This window comes from Scyliorhinus torazame, chromosome 11 (assembly GCF_047496885.1).
Source record: "Scyliorhinus torazame isolate Kashiwa2021f chromosome 11, sScyTor2.1, whole genome shotgun sequence".
Lineage (NCBI taxonomy): Eukaryota > Metazoa > Chordata > Chondrichthyes > Carcharhiniformes > Scyliorhinidae > Scyliorhinus > Scyliorhinus torazame.
The window spans coordinates 6,469,713-6,495,967 of record NC_092717.1 but is presented as its reverse complement, the minus strand read 5'-3'; the positions used below and the strand labels follow the sequence as shown (position 1 = coordinate 6,495,967).

General features: G+C 46.4%; 1 protein-coding gene across 1 annotated transcript in view; it reads right to left on the bottom strand.

Moving 5' to 3' along the window:
* emc2 (ER membrane protein complex subunit 2) overlaps positions 1 to 26,255 on the bottom strand; it is a 119,822-nt gene that overhangs the window by 17,916 nt on the left and 75,651 nt on the right. Inside the window, exons 9-10 of the mRNA XM_072466878.1 lie at positions 23,202 to 23,312; positions 21,924 to 22,028 (exon numbers count right to left, since the gene is read on the bottom strand). Of these exons, the coding sequence (XP_072322979.1) occupies positions 21,924 to 22,028; positions 23,202 to 23,312 (216 nt within the window). The remainder of the gene's footprint in view (positions 1 to 21,923; positions 22,029 to 23,201; positions 23,313 to 26,255) is intronic.

Below are 26,255 nucleotides of genomic sequence, written 5' to 3'. Positions count from 1 at the left end.
TCAGACAGCATCGGTGGAGAGAAGGGAGACCAGGCTAACGTTTCCGGTCAATTACCCGTTAACAGAAACAAATGGTCAACGGCCTCAAATGTGACCCCCACCTTCAGTTCTCCAGGATCAGGCACGGCTGCATAACTCCCGAGGTCGAATTGTCCTCTGGTCTCATATTAGGAGATGCCACGTGGGCAAAGTGTCTTAGCAAGGAGACAACAGCTTCGTGGAGAAAAAAAAGAATTACATCTTATTTATAACACAGAAACCAGCCATTTGGTCAAACTCGTCTGAACCAGGGCTTAGACTCCACACAGGACTCCTCCAATCTCTACATCTAACCCAGCCAACATTTTTTTTTTTTTTAATTCAGAGAAGCCAATTAATTTTTTCCAATTAAGGGGCAATTTAACCTGGCCAATCCACCTACCCTGCACATCTTTGGGTTCTGGGGGTGAAGCCTACGCAAACATGGGAGAATGTGCAAACTCCACACGGACAGCGACCCAGGGCTGGGATCGAACGGCGCGGTGAGGCAGCCATGTTAACCACTGCACCACCGTGCTGCCCTCACCCAGCCAACATCACCTTTTATTCCTTTCTCCTGTGTGCATCTAGCTTCTCCTTAACTGCATCTATACTATTCACCTCAATAACTCCATATTCTCACCACTCTCTGGGTAAAGAGGTTTCTCCTGAATTCCCAATTGGATTTATTAGTCACTGTGGCATAAATAGTCCCTAGTTTCAGAGAATAGAATAGAATCCCTACAGTGCAGGAGGAGGCCATTTGGCCCATCGAGTCCGCACCGGCCCTTGAAAAGAGCACCCTACTTGAGCCCACACCTTTGCCTTAACCCCGTAACCCGACCTAATGTTTTGGATATTAAGGGACAATTGAACATGGCCAATGTACCTAACCTGCACACCTTTGGACTGTGGGAGGAAACTGGAGCACTGGGTGGAAACCCACACAGACACGGGGAGAACGTGCACTCTCCTCACAGTCCCCCGAGGCTAGAATTGAACCTGGTTCCCTGGAGCTGTGAGGCAGCAATGCTAACCACTGTGCCACGGTATCTCACACAAAATATCTTCTGTATGTCTACTCTATCAAACCCGTTCATAATGTTAAAGACCTCTGATTTCCAGTGGAAGAATTTCTAGCCTGTTAAATCTTTTCCTGATAATTCACTCAAGCCAGGCAAAACACTATTGCAAAAGCCATCGATACACAAGTGTCACCCGATTGCCCGGCTAAATTCAGCTGTTATGTACAAGATTTAAATGTCATCACATTGCTAATTCTGGGTGATGATTATAAAGGAGAAGTTGTATTATGTACCTATCAGTTGCACTCCTGGGAGTGGAGCGTGTACAACGGGCAGCCCACGGATCACTGAGCTTTGTTCTTTAGGCACTATCCTAACACCCAGCCCTCAGGTTTCCTGGGCATGACAGTTTCCCATGCGTTGGGCGGTTACATACTCTCAGTTTACAAGATATGGTAAAAATGTAGTTAACTTCCTATCCACTGGACCATGATATTTTGTTAAAAATCATTTCTTTCAGATGGGCTAGATCATCAAATCCTTTTAGACAAATTCAGTCTCCCACAGAACAGAAGACAATTTGACAAACAGTGCAGCAAATCAATTTTGTGTTCTAGTTCTTGCCATTATATTAAACAACTGCCTCCAACACAGGTAGGGATTGAGTGGTTTGGAGACCTACCCATTGGGAGCAGCTTCTCGAGCTTGGAGGGGTTGGTAGAGTAATTTGAGCTGCCAGCGGGAATGGGTTCCGATATTTGCAGGTGAGAGATTATGTTAGGAAGCAGGTGCCGTCCTTTCCCGTCCTGCCGCCCCCGGGACAAGGTGGTGTCGAAAACGGGGGTGGGAGAGGGCAGGGTGTTGGAAATCTATAAAGAGTTAATGGATTGGGAGGGTGCCCCGATTGGAATAGTTAAGCATAAGTGGGAGGAAGAGCTGGGAGGGAGTTGGTGGCTGGGTTGTGGGAGGAGGCTCTGAGGAGGATGAACGCATCCTCTTCACGTGCGAGGCTGAGCCTTATTCAGTTCAAGGTGGTCCACAGGGCACACACGGCAGTGGCCAGGTGATTAGTTTTTTTTGAGAGGGTGGAGGATAGGTGTGGACGGTGCATGGAGGGGCCCGCGAACCATGTCTACAGGTTTTGGGCCTGTCCGAAGTTGGAGGGATTCTGGCGGGGGTTCGCTGACGTGTTGTCTGTCTATGGTGGTGAGGGTGAAGGTGGTCCCGAGTCCAGAAGGGGCAATTTTTGGAGTGTCGGAAGACCCGGGAGTCCAGTGGGCGAGAGAGGCTGACGTTTTGGCCTTTGCCTCCCTGGTAGCCTGGAGACGGATCCTACTTGGATGGAGGGACTCGGGGCCGCTGAAACCAGGGCTTTGGGTGAGCGGCCTCATGCAATTCCTCAGGTTGGAAAAGATCAAGTTCTGTGGAGGGGTTTGCCCGGAGATGGCAGCCACTCATCGACTACTTCGAAAACAGTTAAGATGTCAGCAGTGGGGGAAGAATTTATCAATAAAAGCACAAAACTCGTGTGCAATATGGTTGCGTGTTTCAAAAACATTCTTAGGTATTCAGTGATCTATTCTTGACCACACTCCTATTTCTCATCGAAATTTGGTCCCTTAGTAACATCATTTAGAAACAGGCCACCAGGTTCCAATCTCATCACTTGACCGAACCTCTCCGTTGCCTGTGCTGTCGTACTAGGTCTCGGAGAGTCAACGCAGGGTGAGCTGCATTTTCCACCGGTTAAATATTGGCAGGATCTTGTCGCTAATTCCATTCCCTCACCACCGATCCCAAACATACCTCCTCCACCGGCCACCGTCTCTGGCAGAACAAGGTTGTTCTCAACCTCAGTGTCCTGGTTAACCCTGAGTGGAGGTTCCAACCCCACATCCTCTCCATCACCAAGACCGTCTACCTTCCCCTCTCTACTATTACACCCTCCGCCTCCCAGTCAAAGCCCCTCCCTCAGCTCATGGGCTGCTAAAAGCACATGTGGAGGGTGGGATGACTCAAGACCCACATGAATGGGGCGGGAGAGAGAGCAGAGACTCGCCCACTATGGAAAAACTGAACAATTCAAAAGAAAAATAGCAAATTTTCCCATATTGTCTTCTAATCACACTAGCAACTTACTGCCATGTTCCCAATAACTGGGCCACTCACCAGTACCAAGTGCAATTTTGCTTTATTATATAGATACATATAAAGATATGAACCAATCTGCGCCCAGCTTTGAGCATTTGAAACAAAGATCAACCTGAGCTTTGGAAATGCTGCTAAATAACCAGGACACACTTTTGAGGAGCTAAGTGTAAAATCATGGAAGTTCTGCCAGTGGCAGCACGGTAGCACAGTGGTTAGCACAATTGCTTCACAGCTCCAGGGTCCCAGGTTTGATTCCCCGCTGGGTCACTGTCTGTGCGGAGTCTGCACGTTCTCCCAGTGTCTGCGTGGGTTTCCTCCGGGTGCTCCGGTTTCCTCCCACAAGTCCCGAAAGACGTGCTGTTAGGTGAATTGGACATTCTGAATTCTCCCTGTGTACCCGAACAGGCGCCGGAGTGTGGCGACTATGGGATTTTCACAGTAACTTCATTGCAGTGTTAATGTAAACCTACTTGTGACAATAAAGATTATTATTACTATGATGTACCTATTTGGTTTTAAATTCCCTAAAAAATACTCTGTAAAAGAATGGATTCTTGGCCTGGGCTGAAAACATGGGTGATCGAACGACAAAGCTTTGACCAATGTTCCCGCTGAGCTACTGGGGTGCGTGACCGTGTAACAGCTGGAAGCTACTGCACAGGCGGTGTGTTCAACACTCCGCACCGTGCATGTGTAATAACCTACAAGCTTTTTAAAAAGTGTGCACAAAAACAAATTTTTAATGTGCACACTGGACTTCTGTACTGTATATTCCTTGATATACTTTTTTAAAAATGCATAAATGTACACATGATATCTTCAGCTAAATGGCTGCTCACCGGGTCAACCAGATGATAGCAGCAGCAAAGCAAGATCTCACCCATCTATAAATTAGCCCCATTTGAAAACTATTACAGTCCTGTGAGCTACTGACACTCGTATATTCTCATCCTTCATGGAGCACCCACTAATCCCCTGATTTACAGTCATGAGCATGGAGTTAATTTAATATATCAGTAATAATGAAGTCCTTATGTTGATAGAACAGATTGGTTTATGATTAGTTTAATCATTACGATTATACAACAACTGACAAAGGACTTGCCCTGCTGTACTTTAAATGATCTATTGTGATTAGTGCAGCTACCTGACAATTACTAAACCTTTTCTGGTCTTCGAACTGGAATGTGGAGGAAACAATCGCCAATTTGGTCAAACAGCTGCCTTGCAGTTAAAGTAGGGTTGCATTTTCACAAATCACTGTTGCTGCATTATAATTTATCCAGCTAACATTGCATCAAACCACACATGATACCATTTTGCTGCCCACAGTGAGTGAAAAGGGATAAAAAGTTAACATGATCTCTTTTAAAGTAGCATGGAGAACTTTGGCATTGCATTCGGAAATAAATCACAACTTGGTAAAATGCAAACTTTTCTCAAGAAGCGAGATCCAAAGCATGACAATCCAAGCAGGTGGTTAAAGTCGCTGAAATGACCAGATTTCAGATGCAATCGTCACCCACAAGACCATCTTGCACAGGATCTTCAAATTAATCTGTGGCAGTCAGGGGAGTGCCCGCTTCACTAAAACGTTCAACACAACCGGGAGGGGGCAAATATTTGGGGCCAATTAAATTGCGAGCTCCCTCGTGGACTCTGGCATGAATCGTTAAAAAGACAAAAGTTCTGTTATTTTCATGAAGGATTTCAGTTTCCTTGGGGCAGACGAATTGGAGCAATGAACATCTTGTCACAGCAATTAGCCTGTACCGCGACCAAAGCGAGTTCAACTTGAAAACTAAACAAACCAACAACCACTGGAGACAAATGCAACTTATCTTCACTTGCGTGTGCCCGTTTTGCTGGTTTAACAGCCCGGCCTCATACAGCTCCCGAGGTACCACCAAAAGATTCTGTTCAGGGTGCATTCTTTCAACCGGTTTCACTAATTCTGGCTGTTTCTTCATCTACGATTTTCACTGAACAGGTTTCAGCTGCTTACACCTCAAACCCTCGAGAATTCCCTCCCTTAACCTCTCTCTCTTCCTATAAGCTGTTCCTCTAAATCAGGTCCACTTCACCAAGCTTTTGGTCGCCTAATATCTCTATGGGGCATGGTATCAGATGGTAACATTGCCGTGAAGCACCTTGAATCTTTTTACCCGTGTAAATGCTGCTAGATAAATGCAAATTAATGCTGTATGTTGAATCAGAGAACTTTATGGCATAAATGAAAATCATTCAACTCATCATGTACATGCCTCTTTGAAAGAGCTGTCGGATTAGTCCCACTCTCCTGTTCTTTTCACAGGCTCTGCCAAATTTCTGTTTTCAGGCATTTATTCGATTCTCTTTTGAAAGTCACTATTGAACCAGCTTCCACTGACCTTTCAGGCATTACAGCAACTTGCTCCCTTAAATCACTCTCGATTCTCTTGCCAAATCGTACATCTGTATCCTCATGTTACTGACAGGAAACAGTTTTGTCCTCATTTACACTATCAAAATCCTTCAGAATATTGAACACCTCTAATTAAATCTCCCCTTAACCTCCACCCGAAGGAGAACAATCCCAACCCCCTTAACCTCTTCACGTAACCAAGCTCCCACGTCCCTGATACCACTAGTTAAATTATTTTGAAAAATGGCCAGCCCAGTGGTTAGCACTGCTGCCTCACAGCGGCAAGGGCCCGGGTTCAATTCCTGCCTTGGGTGACCGACTGTGTGGAGTTTGCACTTCCTCCCAGTGTCTGCATGGGTTGCCTTCGGGTGCTCCAGTTTCCTCCCACAAGATGCGGAGGTTAGGTGGACTGGCCATGCTAAATTGCACCTTAGTGTCCGAAGGTTAGGTGGGGTTATGGTGATAGGGTGGAGAGTGAGCCTAGAAGGGTGATCTTTCAGAGAGTCCATGCAGACTCGATGGGCTGAATGGCCTCCTTCTGCACTGTTGGGACTCTATGGATTCTAAATCACCTTGCACCCTTTCTAGGGCCTTAATATTCTTCCACAATTGGGCACAATATTGCAACTGATACCTAACCACTGATTTAGAAAGGTTCAGAATTCTTCTCTTTGTACTCTATGCCTCAACTAGTAAAGCCCATAATCCCATTTGCTGTTTTAACAACTTTCCACCTGCAGCGATGTGCGTCAGTATACCCTCAGCGCTCTCAATTCCTGCACTGCTTTTAATGTTGTACCTAAGGTTACATTGCTTCGCCTCATTCTTCGTTCCAAACTGCAGTACGTCACAATTAACTGATTAATTTAATCTGCCCTATGTTTGTCCCGTTCACAATTTTTGTCCTATCTTTGTCATTGTTTAGTACATTCTGCAGATTTGAGATTATGTCCCTTATACCCAAGTTCATGTTAATGGCGGGTCAATTATGTTGTTAAAGATACACAGATGAAGGCCGTTGTTTAAATAAAAGGTTCAGCATATATGAAGAGCCTGTGACATTTTAATTGGATAAGTTTCTGTTGTAGTTTTTGTTACAGTGTACCTTGTAGGCTATTACTTCAATTTGATTAGTTGACTTGTTAATTTCCCCATTTATTTTTTTTATTTTGAATTTAGAGTACCCAATTATTTTTTTTTCCCCAATAAGGGGCAATTTAGCGTGGCGAATCCACCTAACCTGCACATCTTTTTGTGTTTTGGGGGTGAGACCCACGTAGACACGGGGAGAATGTGAATTTCCTCAATTATTAATAATAATCTTTATTGTCACGAGTAGGCTTACATTAACACTGCAATGAAGTTTCTGTGAAAAGCCCCCAGTCGCCACATTCCGGCGCCTGTTCGGGTACACTGAGGGAGAATTCAGAATGTCCAATTCACCTAACAGCATGTTTTTCGGGACTTGTGGGAGGAAACCGGAGCACCCGGAGGAAACCCACGCAGACACGGGGAGAACGTGCAGACTCCGCACAGACCGTGACCCAAGCCGGGAATCAAACCTGAGACTCTGGCGGTGTGAAACCACAGTGCTAACCACTGTGCCGGTAGTCTGAGCATCTTCCGTGACTGGTGAGTGCCACGGGGGCTGGAGCCCCTAAAATAGCATTTTAATAAGTTTCTTTCAACGTTTTTGCATTGCCCCTTTAGGGAGTTATCAAGGTGTTAGTTTATTTGTTTTATTGGTTTTTTTATGAGTGTAAAGAGAGCCCTATCCCTTTCAGAGGCTGTCAAATTGTTAATTTATTAGTTAATTTATTCATCTGATTTATACTGAAAACTATACTAAACATGGGCAAGGAAACTTCCTGTTGATTATCATCTACCTCCCTCCCCCACCACCGTCAGCTGGTGAATCAGTGCTCCTCCATGCTGAACACCACTAAGAGGAAGCACTGAGGGTGGCAAGGGCGTAGAATGTACCCTGGCGGTCTTCAACATCCATTACCAAGAGTGGCTCGGTATCATCTTACCGAGCTGGCCGGGTCCAAAAGGACATCGCTGTTAGACTCGGTCTGCACCAGATCAACACGAGGGAAAAATCTACTTGATACTCTCATCAATCTACGTGTTGCAGATGCATCGATCCATGACAGTAAGTAGGAGTGATCACTGTAGAGACAAAATGCCATCATCACACAGAGAACATCTCTGTTGTGTTGTGCGGCACTACCACCATGCTAAATAAGATATGATGTGGAGATGCCGGCGTTGGACTGGGGTGAGCACAGTACGAAGTCTTACAACACCAGGTTAAAGTCCAACAGGTTTGTTTCGATGTCACTAGCTTTCGGAGCGCTGCTCCTTCCTCAGGTGAATGAAGAGGTCCTCTTCATTCACCTGAGGAAGGAGCAGCGCTCCGAAAGCTAGTGACATCGAAACAAACCTGTTGGACTTTAACCTGGTGTTGTAAGACTTCGTACTAAATAAGATAGGCACAGAACAGATCTAGCAGCTCAAAACTGGGCAATCCATAAGGTGCTGTGGGCCATCAGTAGCGGCAGAATTAAATTCAACCACAATTCTGTATCCGCATGGCCTGGCATATCCCTCACTTTACCACTACCAGCAAGCTGAGGGCATAGAACATAACAGCGCAGTACAGGCCCTTCGGCCCTCGATGTTGCGCCGACCTGTGAAACCACTCTAAAGCCCATCTACACTATTCCCTTATCGTCCATATGTCTATCCAATGACCATTTGAATACCCTTAGTGTTGGCGAGTCCACTCCTGATGCAGGCAGGGCATTCCACACCCTTACTACTCTCTGAGTAAAGAACCTACCTCTGACATCTGTCTTATATCTATCTCCCCTCAATTTAAAGCTATGTCCCCTCGTGCTAGACATCACCATCCGAGGAAAAAGGCTCTCACTGTCCACCCTATCTAATCCTCTGATCATCTTGTATGCCCCAATTAAGTCACCTCTTAACCTTCTTCTCTCTAACGAAAACAGCCTCAAGTCCCTCAGCCTTTCCTCATAAGATCTTCCCTCCATACCAGGCAACATTCTGGTAAATCTCCTCTGCACCCATTCCAATGCTTCCACATCCTTCCTATAATGCGGTGACCAGAATTGCACGCAATACTCCAAATGCGGCCGCACCAGAGTTTTGTACAGCTGCAACATGACCTCATGGCTCCGAAACTCAATCCCTCTACCAATAAAAGCTAACACACCGTACGCCTTCTTAACAACCCTCTCAACCTGGGTGGCAACTTTCAGGGATCTATGTACATGGACACCGAGATCTCTCTGCTCAACCACACTGCCAAGAATCTTACCATTAGCCCAGTACTCTGTCTTCCTGTTATTCCTTCCAAAATGAATCACCTCACACTTTTCTGCATTAAACTCCATTTGCCACCTCTCAGCCCAGCACTGCAGCTTATCTATGTCCCTCTGTAACTTGTAACATCCTTCCGCACTGTCCACAACTCCACCGACTTTAGTGTCATCTGCAAATTTACTCACCCATCCTTCTACGCCCTCCTCCAGGTCATTTATAAAAATGACAAACAGCAGTGGCCCCAAAACAGATCCTCGTGGTACACCACTAGTAATTGGACTCCAGTCTGAACACTTCCCATCAACCACCACCCTTTGTCTTCTTCCAGCTAGCCAATTTCTGATCCAAACTGCTAAATCACCCTGAATCCCATGCCTCCGTATTTTCTGCAGTAGCCTACCGTGGGGAACCTTATCAAACGCTTTACTGAAATCCATATACACATCAACTGCTTTACCCTCATCCACCTGTTTAGTCACCTTCTCAAAGAACTCAATAAGGTTGTGAGGCACGACCTACCCTTCACAAAACCAACAATCCTGGTGGTGAGAACCAGGCTTGCCTGAATGTGTAATGTGAACCTTGTGTAGCTACAGTACAGGAATACTTATAGGCTGGACTGCAGGAGTTACAGACTGAGCTAAGCGATTCCACAACAGCAAATCTAAGCTCTGCAGTCCTGCCACATCCAGTCGGGAATGATGGTGGACAATTAAACAACTAACAAGAGGAGACATCTCCGCAAATATCCCCACCCTCAATCTTGGAGGAGTCCAGCACACCAGTGTAATAGAAAAGGCTGAAGCATTTGCAACAATCTTCAGCCAAAGTGCTGAGTGGGTGATCCATCTCGGCCTCCTCCGGAGGTCCCAGCATCACAGATGCCAGTCTTGAGCCGATTCGATTCCTGTGCCAATTCAATTCACTCTACAAGTATCAACAAACGGCTGAAGACAGCGGATACTGAAAGGGCTATGGGTCCTGACAATATTCGAGCAATAGTACTGAAGACTTGCATTCCAGAAAATTACCCAAATATGGCTTGTCCACAAAACCGGGACAAATCCAACCCGGCCAATTAGCGTCTCATCAGTCTACTTTCAAACATCAGCAACATGATGGAACAAAGAACAAAGAAAATTACAGCACAGGAACAGGCCCTTCGGTCCTCCCAGCCTGCGCCGATCCAGATCCTTTATCTAAACCCGTCTTCTATTTTCCAAGGATCTACTTCCCTCTGATCCCCGCCCGTTCATATATCTGTCTAGATGCATCTTAAATGATGCTATCGTGCCCGCCTCTACCACCTCCGCTGGCAAAGCATTCCAGGCACCCACCACCCTCTGCGTAAAGAACTTTCCACGCACATCTCCCTTAAACTTTCCCCCTCGCACCTTGAAATAGTGACCCCTTGTAATTGACACCCCCACTCTTGGAAAAAGCTTGTTGCTATCCACCCTGTCCATACCTCATAATTTTGATGACCTCAATCAAGTCCCCCCTCAACCTCAGTCTTTCCAACGAAAACAATCCTAATCTACTCAACCTTTCCTCATAGCTAGCACCCTCCATATCAGGCAACATCCTGTTGAACCTCCTCTGCACCCTCTCTAAAGCATCCACATCCTTCTGGTAGTGTGGTGACCAGAACTGCACGCAGTATTCCAAATGTGGCCTAACCAAAGTCCGACACAACTGTAACATGACCTGCCGACTCTTGTACTCAATACCCCGTCCGATGAAGGCAAGCATGCTGTATGCCTTCTTGTCCACTCTATCGACCTGCGTTGCCACCTTCAGGGTACAAAAGGCCTCAACTCCGAGATCTCTCTGTACATCAATTTCCCCCAGGACTCTTCCATTGACCGTATAGTCCGCTCTTGAATTGGATCTTCCTAAATGCATCACCTCGCATTTGCCTGGATTGAACTCCATCTGCCATTTCTCTGCCCTTCTCTCCAATCTATCTATATTTTGCTGTATTCTCTGACAGTCCTCCTCGCTATCTGCAACTCCACCAATCTTATTATCATCTGCAAACTTGCTAATCAGACCATCTATACCTTCGTCCAGATCATTTATGTATATCACAAACAACAGTGGTCCGAGCACGGATCCCTGTGGAACACCACTAGTCACCTTTCTCGATTTTGAGACACTCCCTTCCTCCACTACTCTGTCTCCTGTTGCCCAGCCAGTTCTTTATCCATCTAGCTACTACACCCTGAACCCCACATGACTTCACTTTTTCCATCAACCTGCCATGGGAAACTTTATCAAACGCCTTACTGAAGTCCATGTATATGACATCTACAGCCCTTCCCTCATCAATTAACTTTGTCACTTCCTCAAAGAATTCTATTAGGTTTGAAAGACATGACCTTCCCTGCACAAAACCATGCTGCCTATCACTGATGTCTATTTTCTTCCAAATGTGAATAGATCCTATCCCTCAGTATCTTCTCCAACAGTTTGCCTACCACTGACGTCAAGCTCACAGGTCTATAATTCCCTGGATTATCCCTGCTATCTTTCTTAAACAAAGTCACAACATTAGCAATTCTCCAGTCCTCCGGGACCTCACCCATGCTCAAGGATGCTGCAAAGATATCTGTTGAGGCCCCAGCTATTTCGTCCCTCGCTTCCCTCAGCAACCTAGGATAGATCCAATCCGGACCTGGGGACTTATCCACCTTAATGCCTTTTAGAATACCCAAAACTTCCCCCTTCCTTATGCCGACTTGACCGAGAGTATTTAAACATCCATCCCTAGCCTCAACATCTGTCAAGTCCCTCTCCTTGGTGAATACCGATGCAAAGTACTCATTAAGAATCTCACCCATTTCCTCTGACTCCACGCATAAATTCCCTCTTTTGTCTTTGAGTGGGCCAATCCTTTCTCTAGTTACTCTCTTGCTCCTTATATACGAATAAAAGGCTTTGGGATTTTCCTTAACCCTGTTAGCCAAAGATATTTCATGACCCCTTTTAGCCCTCTTTATTGCGCGTCTGAGATTTGTCCTATTTTCCCGATATTCCTCCAAAGCTTCATGAGTTTTAAGTCGCCTAGATCTTATGTATGTTTCCTTTTTCATCTTAGCTAGTCTCACAATTCCACCCGTCATCCATGGTTCCCTAATCTTGCCATTTCTATCCCTCATTTTCACAGGGACATGTCTGTCCTGCACTCTCATCAACCTTTCCTTAAAAGACTCCCACATTTCAAATGTGGATTTACCCTTAAACAGCTGCTCCCAATTCACATTCCCTAGTTCCTGCCGAATTTTGTTATACTTGGCCTTTCCCCAATTTAGCACTCTTCCTTTAGGACCACTCTCGTCTTTGTCCATGAGTATTCTAAAACTTACGGAATTGTGATCGCTATTCCCAAAGTGATCACTGACTAAAACTTCAACCAGTATGGCCCCTTCCTGAGTTGGACTATTTACATACTGCTCTAAAAAAACTCTCCCGGATGCTCCTTACAAATTCTGCTCCATCTACGCCTCCAACACTACACAAGTCCCATTCAATGTTGGGGAAGTTAAAATCTCCCATCACGACCACCCAATTGCTCCTACATTTTTCTATAATCTGTCTACATATTTGTACTTCTACTTCACGCTCGCTTTTGGGAGGCCTGTAGTAAAGTCCCAACAATGTTACTGCACCCTTCCTATTTCTTAGCTCTACCCATATTGCCTCAGTGCTCGACGACTCCATCGTGCCCTCCTTAATCACAGCTGTGATATCATCTCTGACCAGTAATGCAACTCCTCCACCCCTTTTACCTCCCTCTCTATCCCTCCTGGAGCATCTATACCCTGGGATATTTAGTTGCCAGTCTTGCCCTTCCCTCTTCCAAGTCTCAGTAATACCAATAACATCATATTCCCAGGTACTAATCCAAGCCCTAAGTTCATCTGCCTTACCTGCTACACTTCTCGCATTGAAACAAATGCACCTCAGACCACCTGTCCCTTTGCGTTCATCATCTCTTCCCTGTCTACTCTTCCCCTTAGTCACATTGAGTTTATTATCTAGTATCTTACTGGCTTTAGTTGCTGCCTCTTTACTGACCTCTAACTTCCTAATCTAGTTCCCATCCCCCTGCCACATTAGTTTAAAACCTCCCCAACAGTGTTAGCAAAAGCACCCCCTAGGACATTGGTTCCAGTCCTGCCCAGGTGTAGACCATCCGATTTGTAATGGTCCCACCGCCCCCAGAACCGGTTCCAATGTCCCAAAAATCTGAACCCCTCCCTCCTGCACCATCTCTCAAGCCACATATTCATTCTGACTATTCTTGAATTTCTACTCTGACTGTCTTGTGGCACTGGTGGCAATCCTGAGATTACTACCTTTGAGGTCCTACTTTTTAAACTTATCTCTTAACTCCCTAAATTCTGATTGTAGGACCTCAGCCCGTTTTTTACCTATATCGTTGGTGCCTATATGCACCACGACAACTGGCTGTTCACCCTCCCCTTCAGTATGTCCTGCAGCCGATCTGAGGCATCCCTGACCCGTGCACCCGGGAGGCAACATACCATTCGGGAGTCTCGTTTTCGACCACAGGAATGCTTGTCTACTCCCCTTACGATTGAATCCCCTATGACTATAGCCCTGCCAATCTTTTTCCCGCCCTTCTGTGCAGCAGAGCCAGCCACGGTTCCATGAGCCTGGCTACTACTACCTTCCCCTGGTGAGTCATCTCCCCCAACAGTATCCAAAACGGTATATCTGTTTTGGAGGGAGATAACCGCAGGGGACACCTGCACTGTCTTCCTGCTCTTTCTCTGCCTTTTGGTCACCCATTCCCTGTCTCCCTCACCAATCCTAATCTGCGGTGTGACCAACTCACTGAACATGCTATCCACGACATCCTCAGCATCGCGGATGCTCCAAAGTGAGTCAATCTGCAGATCCAGAGCCGTCATGCGTTCTAACAGTAGCTGCAGCTGGACACACTTCCCGCACATGAAGGAGTCAGGGGCATCAGCCGGGTCCCTGAACTCCCACATTGAGCATGAGGAGCATAACACGGGTCTGGGATCTCCTGCCATTTTTACATTTCACCGTAACTGATTACAAATATAATATCAAATAATGAATAAGTGAAAGGAATAAAGATACTTACCAATCACAATACTTAGCAACACACGAATAGATAAATTTCTCCCAGCTACTGCTAATTGGAGCACTTTCCTTACCAGCCAATCAGGTCACTGCTTTGCTGTGAGGTCACTCTTCAAAGGAAGTTTTTAAAGAGGAAAACTTACCTTCCCGACAGACCCCTGGCCACTGCTCCCGCCGAAAATCTGAAGGCCGCTTCTCCGGCAGCTGTGTCCCCGCCGCTCTCCTCAGGCTCTTTTCTCCTGTGTCCCAGCCGCTCTCCTCGCACTCTTTTATCCTGTGTCCCCGCCGCTCTCCTCGCACTCTTTCACCGTGTCCCCGCCGCTCTTCTCGCGCTCTTTCACTGTGTCCCCGCCGCTCTCCTCGCGCTCTTTCACTGAGTCTCCACCGCTCTCCTCGCGCTCTTTCACTGAGTCCCCGCCGCTCTCCTCACGCTCTTTCACTGTGTCCCCGCCGCTCTCCTCGCGCTCTTTCACTGAGTCCCCTCTGCTCTCCTCACGCTCTTTCACTGCAGGCTGTGACGTCACGGTTCAACTTCTTTCTACTTCTACCTGCCCTCGAGTCTCCTTCTTGATCTTCACTTGGCTGGGATGCTTAGTGTTCAAGTCAAGGCAAGCATCCAGCAGAGGGCAATAGAGCGGAGCTTCTGATTGGCTGTTGCGGGGAAAATTTGCATCAGTGCACTGCGGTCACTGCATCCAGAAAGTGTACCTGAGCAAGACACACTAGGTGTTCAAGTGAAGGCAAGCACCCAGCAGAGGTCAGTAGAGCGGAGCTGCTGATTGGATGTTGCGGGGAAAATTTGCATGAGTGCATTGCGTTCACCGTATCTTGAAGGTGGTTTGTGGAGGAGCTGTTGTCAAGTGACAGTTGAACTCGAAACACTTCTTCAGTGTTTCCCTCCCTACCTCCTCCTCTAACCAAAAAAAAAGACAATCACTGTAAGGATCCCAGCCGAGTAAAGATCAAAAGGGAGACTCGAGGGCAGGTAGAAGTAGAAAGAAGTTGAACCGTGACGTCACAGCCTGCAGGTGAGTGATTGGCTGGTGACTGGTAAGTAGTTTTTCTTTTCCCTGAGGTGTTATCGTGCGGGGTGCAGTGGTTGCTGAGTGAGTGCTTGCTGAGAAGGGGAGTAAATTTTTTTAAAAACTTACTGTTGGGAATTTCCAGCTGAATCCGGTCGGAGTGAGGACAGAGTGACTGCTGGGTAAGTAGTAAAGATTTAAATTGTTTGTGCAGGCCCATATCAGCTGATTGCTGTTCTCGTGTGGGCGCAGTGGTTGCTGGTTAAGTGTTTTATTTTTACCTGTATTTAAGTTGGGCAGTTTCTAAACCTTAGACACTACACTTGTAGTGTCCCCCACCCTTCCACCTCCTTTAATTTAAGGGGTGGAGTGAATAACAGGTAAGCTCTTTCTTTCTTTTTCTTTTTTTATCTAGAGGGGATGGCAGGGAAGGCAGTGCAATGTTCCTCCTGCAGAATTTTGAGGTGAGGGACGCCGTCAGTGTCCCTGCTGATTTCACCTGTGGGAAGTGCACCCATCTCCAGCTCCTCAGAAACGGCATTAGGGAACTGGAGCTTGAGCTGGATGACCTTCGGATCATTCGGGAGGCAGAGGTGGTCATCGATAGTAGCTTCAGGGATGCAGTTACTCTGAAGAATCAAGGTAGATGGGTGATGGTGAGAGGAAGCAGTCAGTGCAGGGATTCTCGTGGTCGTTCCCTTCAGTAACATATACCGTTTTGGATACGGTTGAGGGTGACGACCTACCAGGGCTAAGCCACAGTGAACGGATCTCCAGCACTGAGTCCGTCCCTGTGGCTCAGAAGGGAAGGAGGGGGAGCAGGAGAGCAATAGTTATTGGGACTCGATAGTTAGAGGGACAGATAGATGGTTCTGTGGCAGCGAAAGAGACTCACGGATTATATGTTGCCTCCCGGGTGCCAGGGTCCATGACGTCTCTGACCGTGTTTTCAGGATCCTTAAGGGGGAAGGGGAGTAGTCACAAGTTGTGGTACACATCGGTACCAACAATATAGGTAAGAGATGGGAAAGGGATTTAAAACAGGAATTTAGAGAGCTACTGTGGAAGCTGAGAGCCAGGACAAACCATGTTGTCATCTCTGGTTTGTTGCTGGTGCCATGTGTTGGTGAGGTGAGGAACAGGGAGAGAGTGCAGATAAACACGTGGCTACAGGGATGGTGTAGGAGGGAGGGTTTCAGTTACTTGGGTAATTGGAGCACATTCTGGGGAAGGTGGGACCTGTACAGAAAGGACGGTTTGCACCTGAACCAGAGGGGCACCAATATCCTGAGAGGGAAATTTGCTACGGCTCTTCAGGGGGGGGGTTTAAACTAATTTGTCAGGGGGCTGGGATAACGAGCGGTGTTCCAGAAGCCAGTGTAGTGAGGTACTGAGGAGGGTATCAAGGTCGCAGGAGTGTGCCGGCAGACAGAAAGGTGGGTTGAAGTGTGTCTACTTCAATGCAAGGAGCATCCGGAATAAGGTAGGTGAACTTGGAGCGTGGATTGGTACTTGGGACTACGATCTTGTGGCCATTACGGAGACATGGTTAGAACAGGGACAGGAATAGTTGTTGGAAGTTCCGGGGTATAGATTTTTCAGTAAGAGTAGGGAAGGTGGTAAAAGAGGTGGAGGAGTAGCATTGTTAATCAAGGATAGTTTAACGGCTGCAGAAAGGCAGTTTGAAGGGGATCTGCCTACTGAGGTAATATGGGCCGAAGTTAGAAATAGGAAAGGTGCGGTCACGTTGTTAGGAGTTTTCTATAGGCCCCCAAATAGTAATAGAGATGTGGAGGAAGAAATTGCAAAACAGATTATGGATAGGTGTGGAGGTCTCAGGGTAGTTGTCATGGGTGACTTTAACTTTCCAAATATTGATTTGAACCTCTATAGGTCGAACAGTTCGGATGGAGCAGTTTATATACAGTGTGTGCAGGATGGTTTCCTGACACAATATGCGGATAGGCCGACAAGAGGGGGACGCCACATTGGATTTGGTACTGGGTAATGAACCGGGCCAAGTGCGAGATTTGTTTGTGGGAGAGCACTTTGGAGATCGTGACCACAATTCAGTGAGTTTCACTATTGCAATGGAGAGGGATAGGGCCATATGGCAGGGCAAGGTTTATAATTGGGGGAGGGGTAATTATGATGCGATTAGGCAAGAATTAGGGAGCATTAGATGATAACAGAAACCGTCAGGGAAAGGCACAAATGAAAAGTGGAGCTTGTTCAAGGAACAAATACTGCGTGTTCTTGATAGGTATGTCCCTGTCAGGCAGGGAGGAAATGGCCGTGTGAGAGAACCATGGTTCACAAAAGAGGTTGAATATCTTGTCAAGAGGAAAAAGGAAGAGTATGTAAGGGTGAGAAAACAAGGTTCAGTTGGGTCGCTTGAGGGTTACAAAGTTGCAAGGAATGAGCTGAAAAAAGGGCTGAGAGCTAGGAGGGGCATGAGAAGTCCTTGGCGGGTCAGATCAAGGAAAACCCCAAGGCCTTTTACTCTTATGTGAGAAATAAAAGAATGACCAGGGTGAGGGTAGGGCTGGTCAAGGACAGTAGTGGAAACTTGTGCATGGAGTCAGAAGAAATAGGAGAGGCGTTGAATGAATACTTTTCTTCAGTGTTCACAAAGGAGAGGGGCCATGTTTTTGAGGATGAGCGTGTGATTCAGGCAGGTAGGCTGGAGGAAGTAGATGTTCTGAGGAAGGATGTATTAGCAATTTTGAAAAATCTGTCGGTCAACAAGTCCCCTGGGCCAGATGGGATATACCCAAAGATTCTTTGGGAGGCAAGGGATGAGATTGTAGAGCCTTTGGCTTTGATCTTTGGGTCCTCGCTGTCCACGGGGTAGTGCCAGAGGACTGGAGAGTGGCGAATGTTGTTCCTCTGTTCAAGAAAGGGAATAGGAATGACCCTGGTAATTATAGGCCAGTTAGTCTTACTTCGGTGGTCGGGAAGATAATGGAAACGGTCCTGAAGGATAGGATTTATGACCATTTGGAAAGATGCAGCTTAATCCAGGATAATCAACACGGATTCGTGAAGGGTAGGTCTTGCCTCACAAATTTGATTGAATTCTTTGAGGAGGTAACTAAGTGTGTAGATGAAGGTAGAGCAGTTGATGTTGTATACATGGATTTTAGTAAGGCGTTTGATAAGGTTCCCCATGGTCGGCTCATGAAGAAAGTAAGGAGGTGTGGGATAGAGGGAAATTTGGCCAAATGGATAAGTAACTGGCTATCATATAGAAGACAGAGGGTGGTGGTGGAAGGAAAATTTTCAGACTGGAGACCAGTTACCAGCGGTGTACCACAGGGATCAGGGCTGGGTCCTCTGCTATTTGTGATTTTTAAGAATGACTTGCAGGAGGGGGCTGAAGGGTGGGTCAGTAAATTTACTGATGACGCCAAGATTGGTGGAGTAGTGGATGAGGTGGAGGGCTGCTGTAGGCTGCAAAGATACATTGATAGGATGCAGAGCTGGGCCGAAAAATGGTAGATGGAGTTTAACCCTGATAAGTGCGAGGTGATTCATTTTGGTAGAAACAATTTGAATGCAGATTACAGGGTCAACGGCAGGGTTCTGAGGAATGTGGAGGAACAGAAATATCTTGGGGTTCATGTCCACAGATCTCTGAAGGTTGCCACTCAAGTGGATAGAGCCGTGAAGGATTATAGTGTGTTAGCGTTTACTAATAGGGGGCTTGAGTTTAAGAGCCGCGGGGTTATGCTGCAACTGTACAGGACCCTGGTGAGACCACATTTGGAGTATTATGTGCAGTTCTGGTCACCTCATTATAGGAAGGATGTGGAAGCATTGGAAAGGGTGCAAAGGAGATTTACCAGGATGCTGCCTGGATTGGAGGGTAGGTGTTATGAGTAAAGGTTGTGGGAGCTGGGGCTTTTCTCTTTGGAGCGGAGGAGGATGAGAGGCAACTTAATAGAAGTTTATAAGATGATGAGGGGGATAGATAGAGTGGACGTTCAGAGACTATTTCCTCGGGTGGATGTAGCTGTTACAAGGGGGGGCATAACTATAAGGTTCAGGGTGGGAGATATAGGAGGGATGTCCGAGGTAGGTTCTTTACTCAGAGAGTGGTTAGGGTGTGGAATGGACTGCCTGCTGTGATAATGGAGTCGGACACTTTAGGAACTTTCAAGCGGTTATTGGATAGGCACATGGAGCACACCAGAACGACAGGGAGTGGGATAGCTTGATCTTGGTTTCGGACAATGCTTGGCACAACATCGAGGGCCGAAGGGCCTGTTCTGTGTTGTACTGTTCTATGTTCCATATCACCATTCATTCATTGTTGTTGGGTCAAAATCCTGGAACTTTCTCTCTAAGGGGGAAACCTTCACCACAGAATGCAGAGATTCTGCTAATGGCTCAGCACCACCTTTTAATGGGAAATTACTGATGGAGAAAAATCATCAGCTACCCCCAATCCTGCAAGTTAATTAAACAGTATAAAAAACAAACATTCGTCCACTACACAAAAGATGTTTTGAATTCAAAGTATGTGGTAGTCCGGATAAACTGCTGGGATTGAGGGGAACTGAAGCTGAATATCTTTTCAAAGAAGCACGTATTGGACACGTCAGCTCACTCTTATTTGACTTCAGGTGCCACATGTACACCGAGCGGACAGAAGTGGAAAGCTGCTACTGGCCAAGACAATCCAAAGCCAATATGCCAACATTTTACAGATTAAAAATTTCAGGAGACAATACATTTTTCATTTGATCAGACCTTTCTGGAAGTTAAACAATTCTGGTTGCCAACTATACAATTACTTGGAACAGCGTAACTCTCAGTAATCATATTGTAGGGCAGCACGGTAGCATAGTGGTTAGCACAATTGCTTCACAGCTCCAGGGTCCCAGGTTCGATTCCCCGCTGGGTCATTGTCTGTGCGGAGTCTGCACGTTCTCCCCGTGTCTGTGTGGGTTTCCTCCGGGTGCTCCGGTTTCCTCCCACAGTCCAAAGATGTGCAGGTTAGGTGGATTGGCCGTGATAAATTGCCCTTAGTGTCCAAAATTGCCCTTAGTGTTCGGGGGGGGATTACTGGGTTGTGGGGATAGGGTGGGGGTGTGGGTTTGTGTAGGGTGCTCTTTCCAAGAGCCGGTGCAGACTCGATGGGCCGAATGGCCGAACTGTAAATTCTATGATTCTATGTATCATGTAAAATATACCTTCCCTATCACTCGCACTCACGCAATTGTTCTCAGGAAACGATATTAGTTTGAGATGTTAAAAAACGTGGTTGTATAAGGATAGTTGGATATATCCCAGGCAAAGCCCATGACAATCTAATACGAGAGCAAAATGCGGCAGACGCAGGAAGTCTGAAATAAAAGTAGAAACGCAGAAAACACTCAGAAGGTCTGGCAGCACCTGTGGAGGTGAAAGGTCATGAACTAGAGACATTAACTCGGTTTCTCTTTCCACAGGTGCTGCCTGACCTGCCGACTATTTCCAGCATTTTCTGTTTATATTTTATTAAAATCCTGCAGTCTGTATTTTTGTTTGGTAACTTCACTAGCTGCAATAATCCTAATAGGCCAATGGCGAAACAATAGAGAACACACCTGATTTCTCGAAGAACTGTGGAGAAGAATTTGAGATGGTGAAGCTTTCTGCACTGTTAAATAATCATCAATATACCATCTACCTAACTTTACAAATCAAGAATCCATTCGTAGCACCTAAGGTCAACACTGAATATTCACTTTTTAGTAAATCGCCTTCCAAGTATATTTGTGAACTGTGGCCGAGTAGTTATCACACTGGACCAGCTAACTCTGAAGGTTGAAACTCAATTCCGACCACGCAAGTTCTGAAACTGAAATACTAAACCACAGTGTACCTGCTGGTACTTCCATGTTTCATTGCAGAGACACGGACTATGCACATTCGGGACAGCCAGGCACTCACACCCTGCGAGGGAACATAAGAACTAGGAGCAGGAGTAGGCCATCTGGCCGCTCGAGCGTGCTCCACCATTCAATGAGATCATGGCTGATCTTTTGTGGACTCAGCTCCACTTTCTGGCCCGAACACCATAACCCTTAATCCCTTCATTCTTCAAAAAACGTATCTATCTTTATCTTTAAAACATTCAATGAAGAAGCCTCAACTGCTTCACTGGGCAAGGAATTCCACAGATAACATACAAATGACCTGATGCCCCATTCCGGATTTTATCATAGAATTTACAGTGCAGAAGGAGGCCATTCGGCCCATCGAGTCTGTACCGGCTCTTGGAAAGAGCACCCTACCCAAGGTCAACACCTCCACTCTATCCCCATAACCCAGTAACCCCACCCATCACTCAGGGCAATTTTGGACACTAAGGGCAATTTATCATGGCCAATCCACCTAACCTGCACATCTTTGGACTGTGGGAGGAAACCGGAGCACCCGGAGGAAACCCACGCACACACGGGGAGGATGTGCAGACTCCGCACAGACAGTGACCCAAGCCGGAATCGAACCTGGGACCCTGGAGCTGTGAAGCAATTGTGCTATCCACAATGCTACCGTGCTGCCCATCTTAGTGGTGGAAACACTCACAAAATCGCGCAACTGATTTCTCACACACAATGCTACGTGAAGCCATACTGTACACCAGCCCATCCCAGAATCCAAGGCAACTTCCTTTTACCATCTCCCTTGTGCACAGCCCACCATGTTGAAAGTTCTTGACCTCTTTCTGTCATTACTCGTCACCATCTCAACGAAGTTCAACCAGAATGGGACTGGGGCAAAGCTGACTAAATTAGCATGTCGTGTTCTTTTCTTACTCACCTGATAGGCTTTGTTGATCTGTGTAGCTGCCCAAGTGGCATACCTCAAATTGTCCTTTTTCATTTTAGCATTAGCCTTAGGGTTAGATGCAATATGACTTGCCGACTGCAAAGGAAGGGGAGAAGAAAAACATCATTTCGACTTCTTCCTGCATTGGGTGTGTATTGTGCAAAATAACATTTCCCATTTTTACTATGCTAGAGTACACCTTAGCACGAGGTAGGATATTGCATGGATTTTGCCTTTGACCATCCAGAGCTTTCACTGGCAAAACAGAGATCGTGCAAACTAGAAGCAGAAAGAATCTATTGCATTAAAAATCCCCAAGTGGAAACACGTTTCAGAATGTTCCAACAGCTTCGCGTTACTGTTTAGAGCAAAGAAAATGTACATAATACAGGTGAAATAAAGGCATCAAATTCTGACAGACTGCTTCTTCAGCTCTTCAACGCACACCGAGAGGCTGGAGAAGTCGGGATTGTTCTCCTCAAGAGCAGAGAAGGTTAAGGGAGAGTTAATCGAGTGTTTAAAATGATAGAGCAGACACGGATAAATTGTTTTTAATGTCAGGATTATCAGTGAGCAGTGGTGACGGATTGAGGGTAAAAGGCGCAAGTTGTTAAAAATAGTGCGTTGTGATCTGGAACGGGATGCTCGATAGAAACCAGATTCAATAATAACTTCCAAAAAGGAATAGGATAATAGGAGGGCGTAACGGTGGCACAGTGGTTAGCACAGTTGCTTCAGAGCTCCAGGGTCGCAGTTTCGATTTCCAGCTTGGGTCACTGTCTGTGCGGAGTCTGCACGTTCTCCCCGCGTGTGCGTGGGTTTCCTCCGGGTGCTCCGGTTTCCTCCCACAGTCCAAAGACGTGCAGGTTAGGTGGATTGGCCGTGATAAATTGCCCTGTGTCCAAAAAGGTTGGGTGGGGTTACGGGTATTGGGTGGAGGTGTGGGCTTGGGTAGGGTGTTCTTTCCAAGGCTGGTGCAGACGCGATGGGCAGAATGGCCTCTTTCTGCACTGGAAATTCTATGAATTAGCGAAGAAATAAACAGAATCGCAGGGCTCTCGGGAAGGAGCAGAGTGGGACTAATTGGATAGTTGTTTCAAAGGGCCAACACAGATATGATGGCAGAATGGTGTCTATCTGTGCTGTATCATTCCATCACTGTGTCATGGTTACAATGGTTATGAATGAAAAGCGGTCGAACTTCTCCACTGAACTACTATATGACGTTACTGAATGAGGGGAAAGTTCACTCAACGTGTTCCAGCTTACCATGTAAAGCCCAAACAATGCACGCATGTTTCTGTTGTTTAGTTTCAGTGCCTGGGAAAAATACTTCCGAGAGATTTCCAAGCTTTCCAGTCCACCTTGGGTGTATTTCACCTGTAAGACACAGAAGCTTACAAGAATAATGAAATGTAATGGCTGGGTTTGCAATGCACTGTAAAGCCATGCACTGTGCTCTTGGATTAGAAGCACGCAGTTCTTGATGAACTATTTACATTGTCTTGTAAAATCTGAAGTGCCTTTTTGTGATCCAGTTAGAACAACTTTGGAATGGTATTGGTGTTGTGGTTAGATAGATTTTACCACAAAAAAGCAAGCCATTCAGCCCAACTGGGTTTATTTTAATGTTTATTAAAACATTTTATCATCATAATTAATACCAGAACAAGCAAAAAGAAAAAAGGGCAAAACATCACAAAAGAGAAAAACACACACCTAATTAATTTAAATACAAAAACTAACCTAAACCCCCGAACAACTGATGGTGAATAAATCCTTAAAATAGGAAATAAATGGCTGCCATCTTAGACAGGACCTCTCCATTGAAATGAATGAATATTGCTTGTCACAAGTAGGCTTCAAATGAAGTTACTGTGAAAAGCCCCGAGTTGCCACATTCCGGCGCCTGTTCGGGGAGGCTGGTACGAGAATTGAACCGTGCTGCTGGCCTGCCTTGGTCTGCTTTCACTCCAATAGTGAACTTGACCTTCTCCAAAAGCAGGAATGGCATTAAGTGACTCAGCCAAGTAGAGACACGGGGCGGAGTGGGAGACCTCCAGTCAGCAATATTTGCCTCCGGGTTATCAATGAGGCAAAGGCGACAACATTTGCCTCTACCCCAGAGTGAATCACCAGCGAATCCAACATCCACATGGAATATCTCCAACATGGTATTAAGAAATGAAGCCGAAAGCCCATCAGTCTGGGGCAGGACAGAATATATGCGTATGGTTAGCCGGCCCATGAGAACAGCGATCACACCTGTCCTCAACACTGGCAAAGAACCCGCTCATCCTTGCCCTAGTCAAGTGCGTCCAATGTAATACCTTAAACTGAATCAGGCTCAAGTCGAGCACATGAGGAGTTGACCCTATGATGGGCCTCACTCCACACCTCACCAGTAAGAATGGGACCCAATTCACCTTCCCATTTCCCCCTCACACCACTCAATGGTCCAGAATCCGAAAGATCTGACCATATAGGTACAAAATAGGCCCCCCATCAGGCCAAGCCAGAGGCAGAATCTTCCTCATCAGGGAAGAAGGTGGCGCCAAAGGAAAGGAGGGAAAAGCACTACGTGAAAAGTCACGAACCCGGAAATATGTAAAGAGACTGGAATTGGGCAGCTGGAATTCACTCCCTGAAACTGGCAAAGCTCCCGTCCACGAACAGGCCCCCAAACCGCTCCAGACCCTTCACCTCCCAAAATGTAATTGTCAAGACCAAACCAACGGGGAGGAAAAGGTGATTATTGCAAATAGGAGCTAGCGAAGACAGAGAAGGCATCTTGAAGCGATGTCTAAACTGTTTCCAAACCCTAAAGCAGATGACCACCACTGACTGGGTTTGAGACAAAACCCAGGGGAAAAAGGCAACGGTGCAGTGACTATAGCAAGAGTAGAAGTTATACAGGAACAAGCTTCCAGTTCCCCCCAAATGGACCCGGCATTGCTGAACCGCAACAATATATTTGAACGTTAGCTGCCCAGTAATATAACAACGAATGGGGAGGGCCAAGCCCCCCTACTGTCTGTCCCTTTGGAGAAAAACACACGGACTCATACCCACCCAAATAAAAATGGATATCAGTTTATTGACCTTGATAAAAAAGGATTTGGGAAAGAAAATGGGGAGACACTGAAAGAAAAAGAAAAACCTCGGGAACACTTTCATTTTAATAGTTTGAACCCTACTTGCTAAGGATAGCGGGGAGGTTGTTCCACCTCTGCATTCTTCTTTGATACTGTTAACCCAACTGGTGTAATGTAACTTCTGAAGTGAGGTCCAGTTGTGGGCCACCCGGGCCGCCGGATAGCAGATGTTTGTCTTAGCAAGGTGAAACGTTAATATCCTAGTTGGCTCGCCTCCCAGGGGGGGTTAACCGGGAAACATTCACTGTTTTAAAAAAAAAATTGAGAGTACCCATTTCATTTTTTCCAATTAAGGGGCAATTTAGCGTGGCCAATCCACCTAGCTTACACATTTTTGGGTTGTGGGGGTGAAACCCACGCAAACACGGGGAGAATGTGCAAACTCCACACGGACAGTGACCCAGAGCCGGGATCGAACCTGGGACCTCAGCGCCGTGAGACAGCAGGGCTAACCCACTGCGCCACCGTGCTGCCCCGGAAACATTCACTCTTGCCTAAGTTCAATTTACACCCAGAGAAGGAGCCAAAGGTATTAAATAACTTCATTATGTTGTCTATGGAGGAGGCTGAAGAAGTAAATCATCCGTGTAAAGCCCGCTGCTCCATCCCTCCCTGACTAATCCCCCTCTGCTTACCAGAAGGCCTCAGCGTTATAGCGAGCGGCTCTATTGCCAGAGAGAACAGGAGTGGGGACAGTGGACAGCCTTGTCTAGTGCCCCTATTCAAGGGAAAATACTCAGAATTCAAGGCGTTTGTACGAACACTGGAAGTGGGGGCCTTATACAACAGATTAATCCAAGAAATACATTCATGGCCAAATCCAAAACTCCCAAGAATCTCAAATAAATACTCCCATTCCACTCTGTCAAATGCCTTTTCAGCATTGAGAGATACTATCACCTCCGGTTCAAGCATTGTGGACGACCAGTGGACAACATTTAACTGGCGACATATACAACGGTCAGCCCTTCACTAAGCACGTTTGGTCCTTCGAGATTATATTTGGGAGGTACAGCTCCATTTCGTTGTGACTATCTAATCAAAAGTAGAGTCACAGCTAGGAGCTGAATGCTTTTGTCCTTCTGTATCCAGGCTCAGCGTTTCAGTACCTGGCCTATTTTGGATTGGCTACTCTCTCAACTCAATAGTGCACCACAGAATCAGAGTT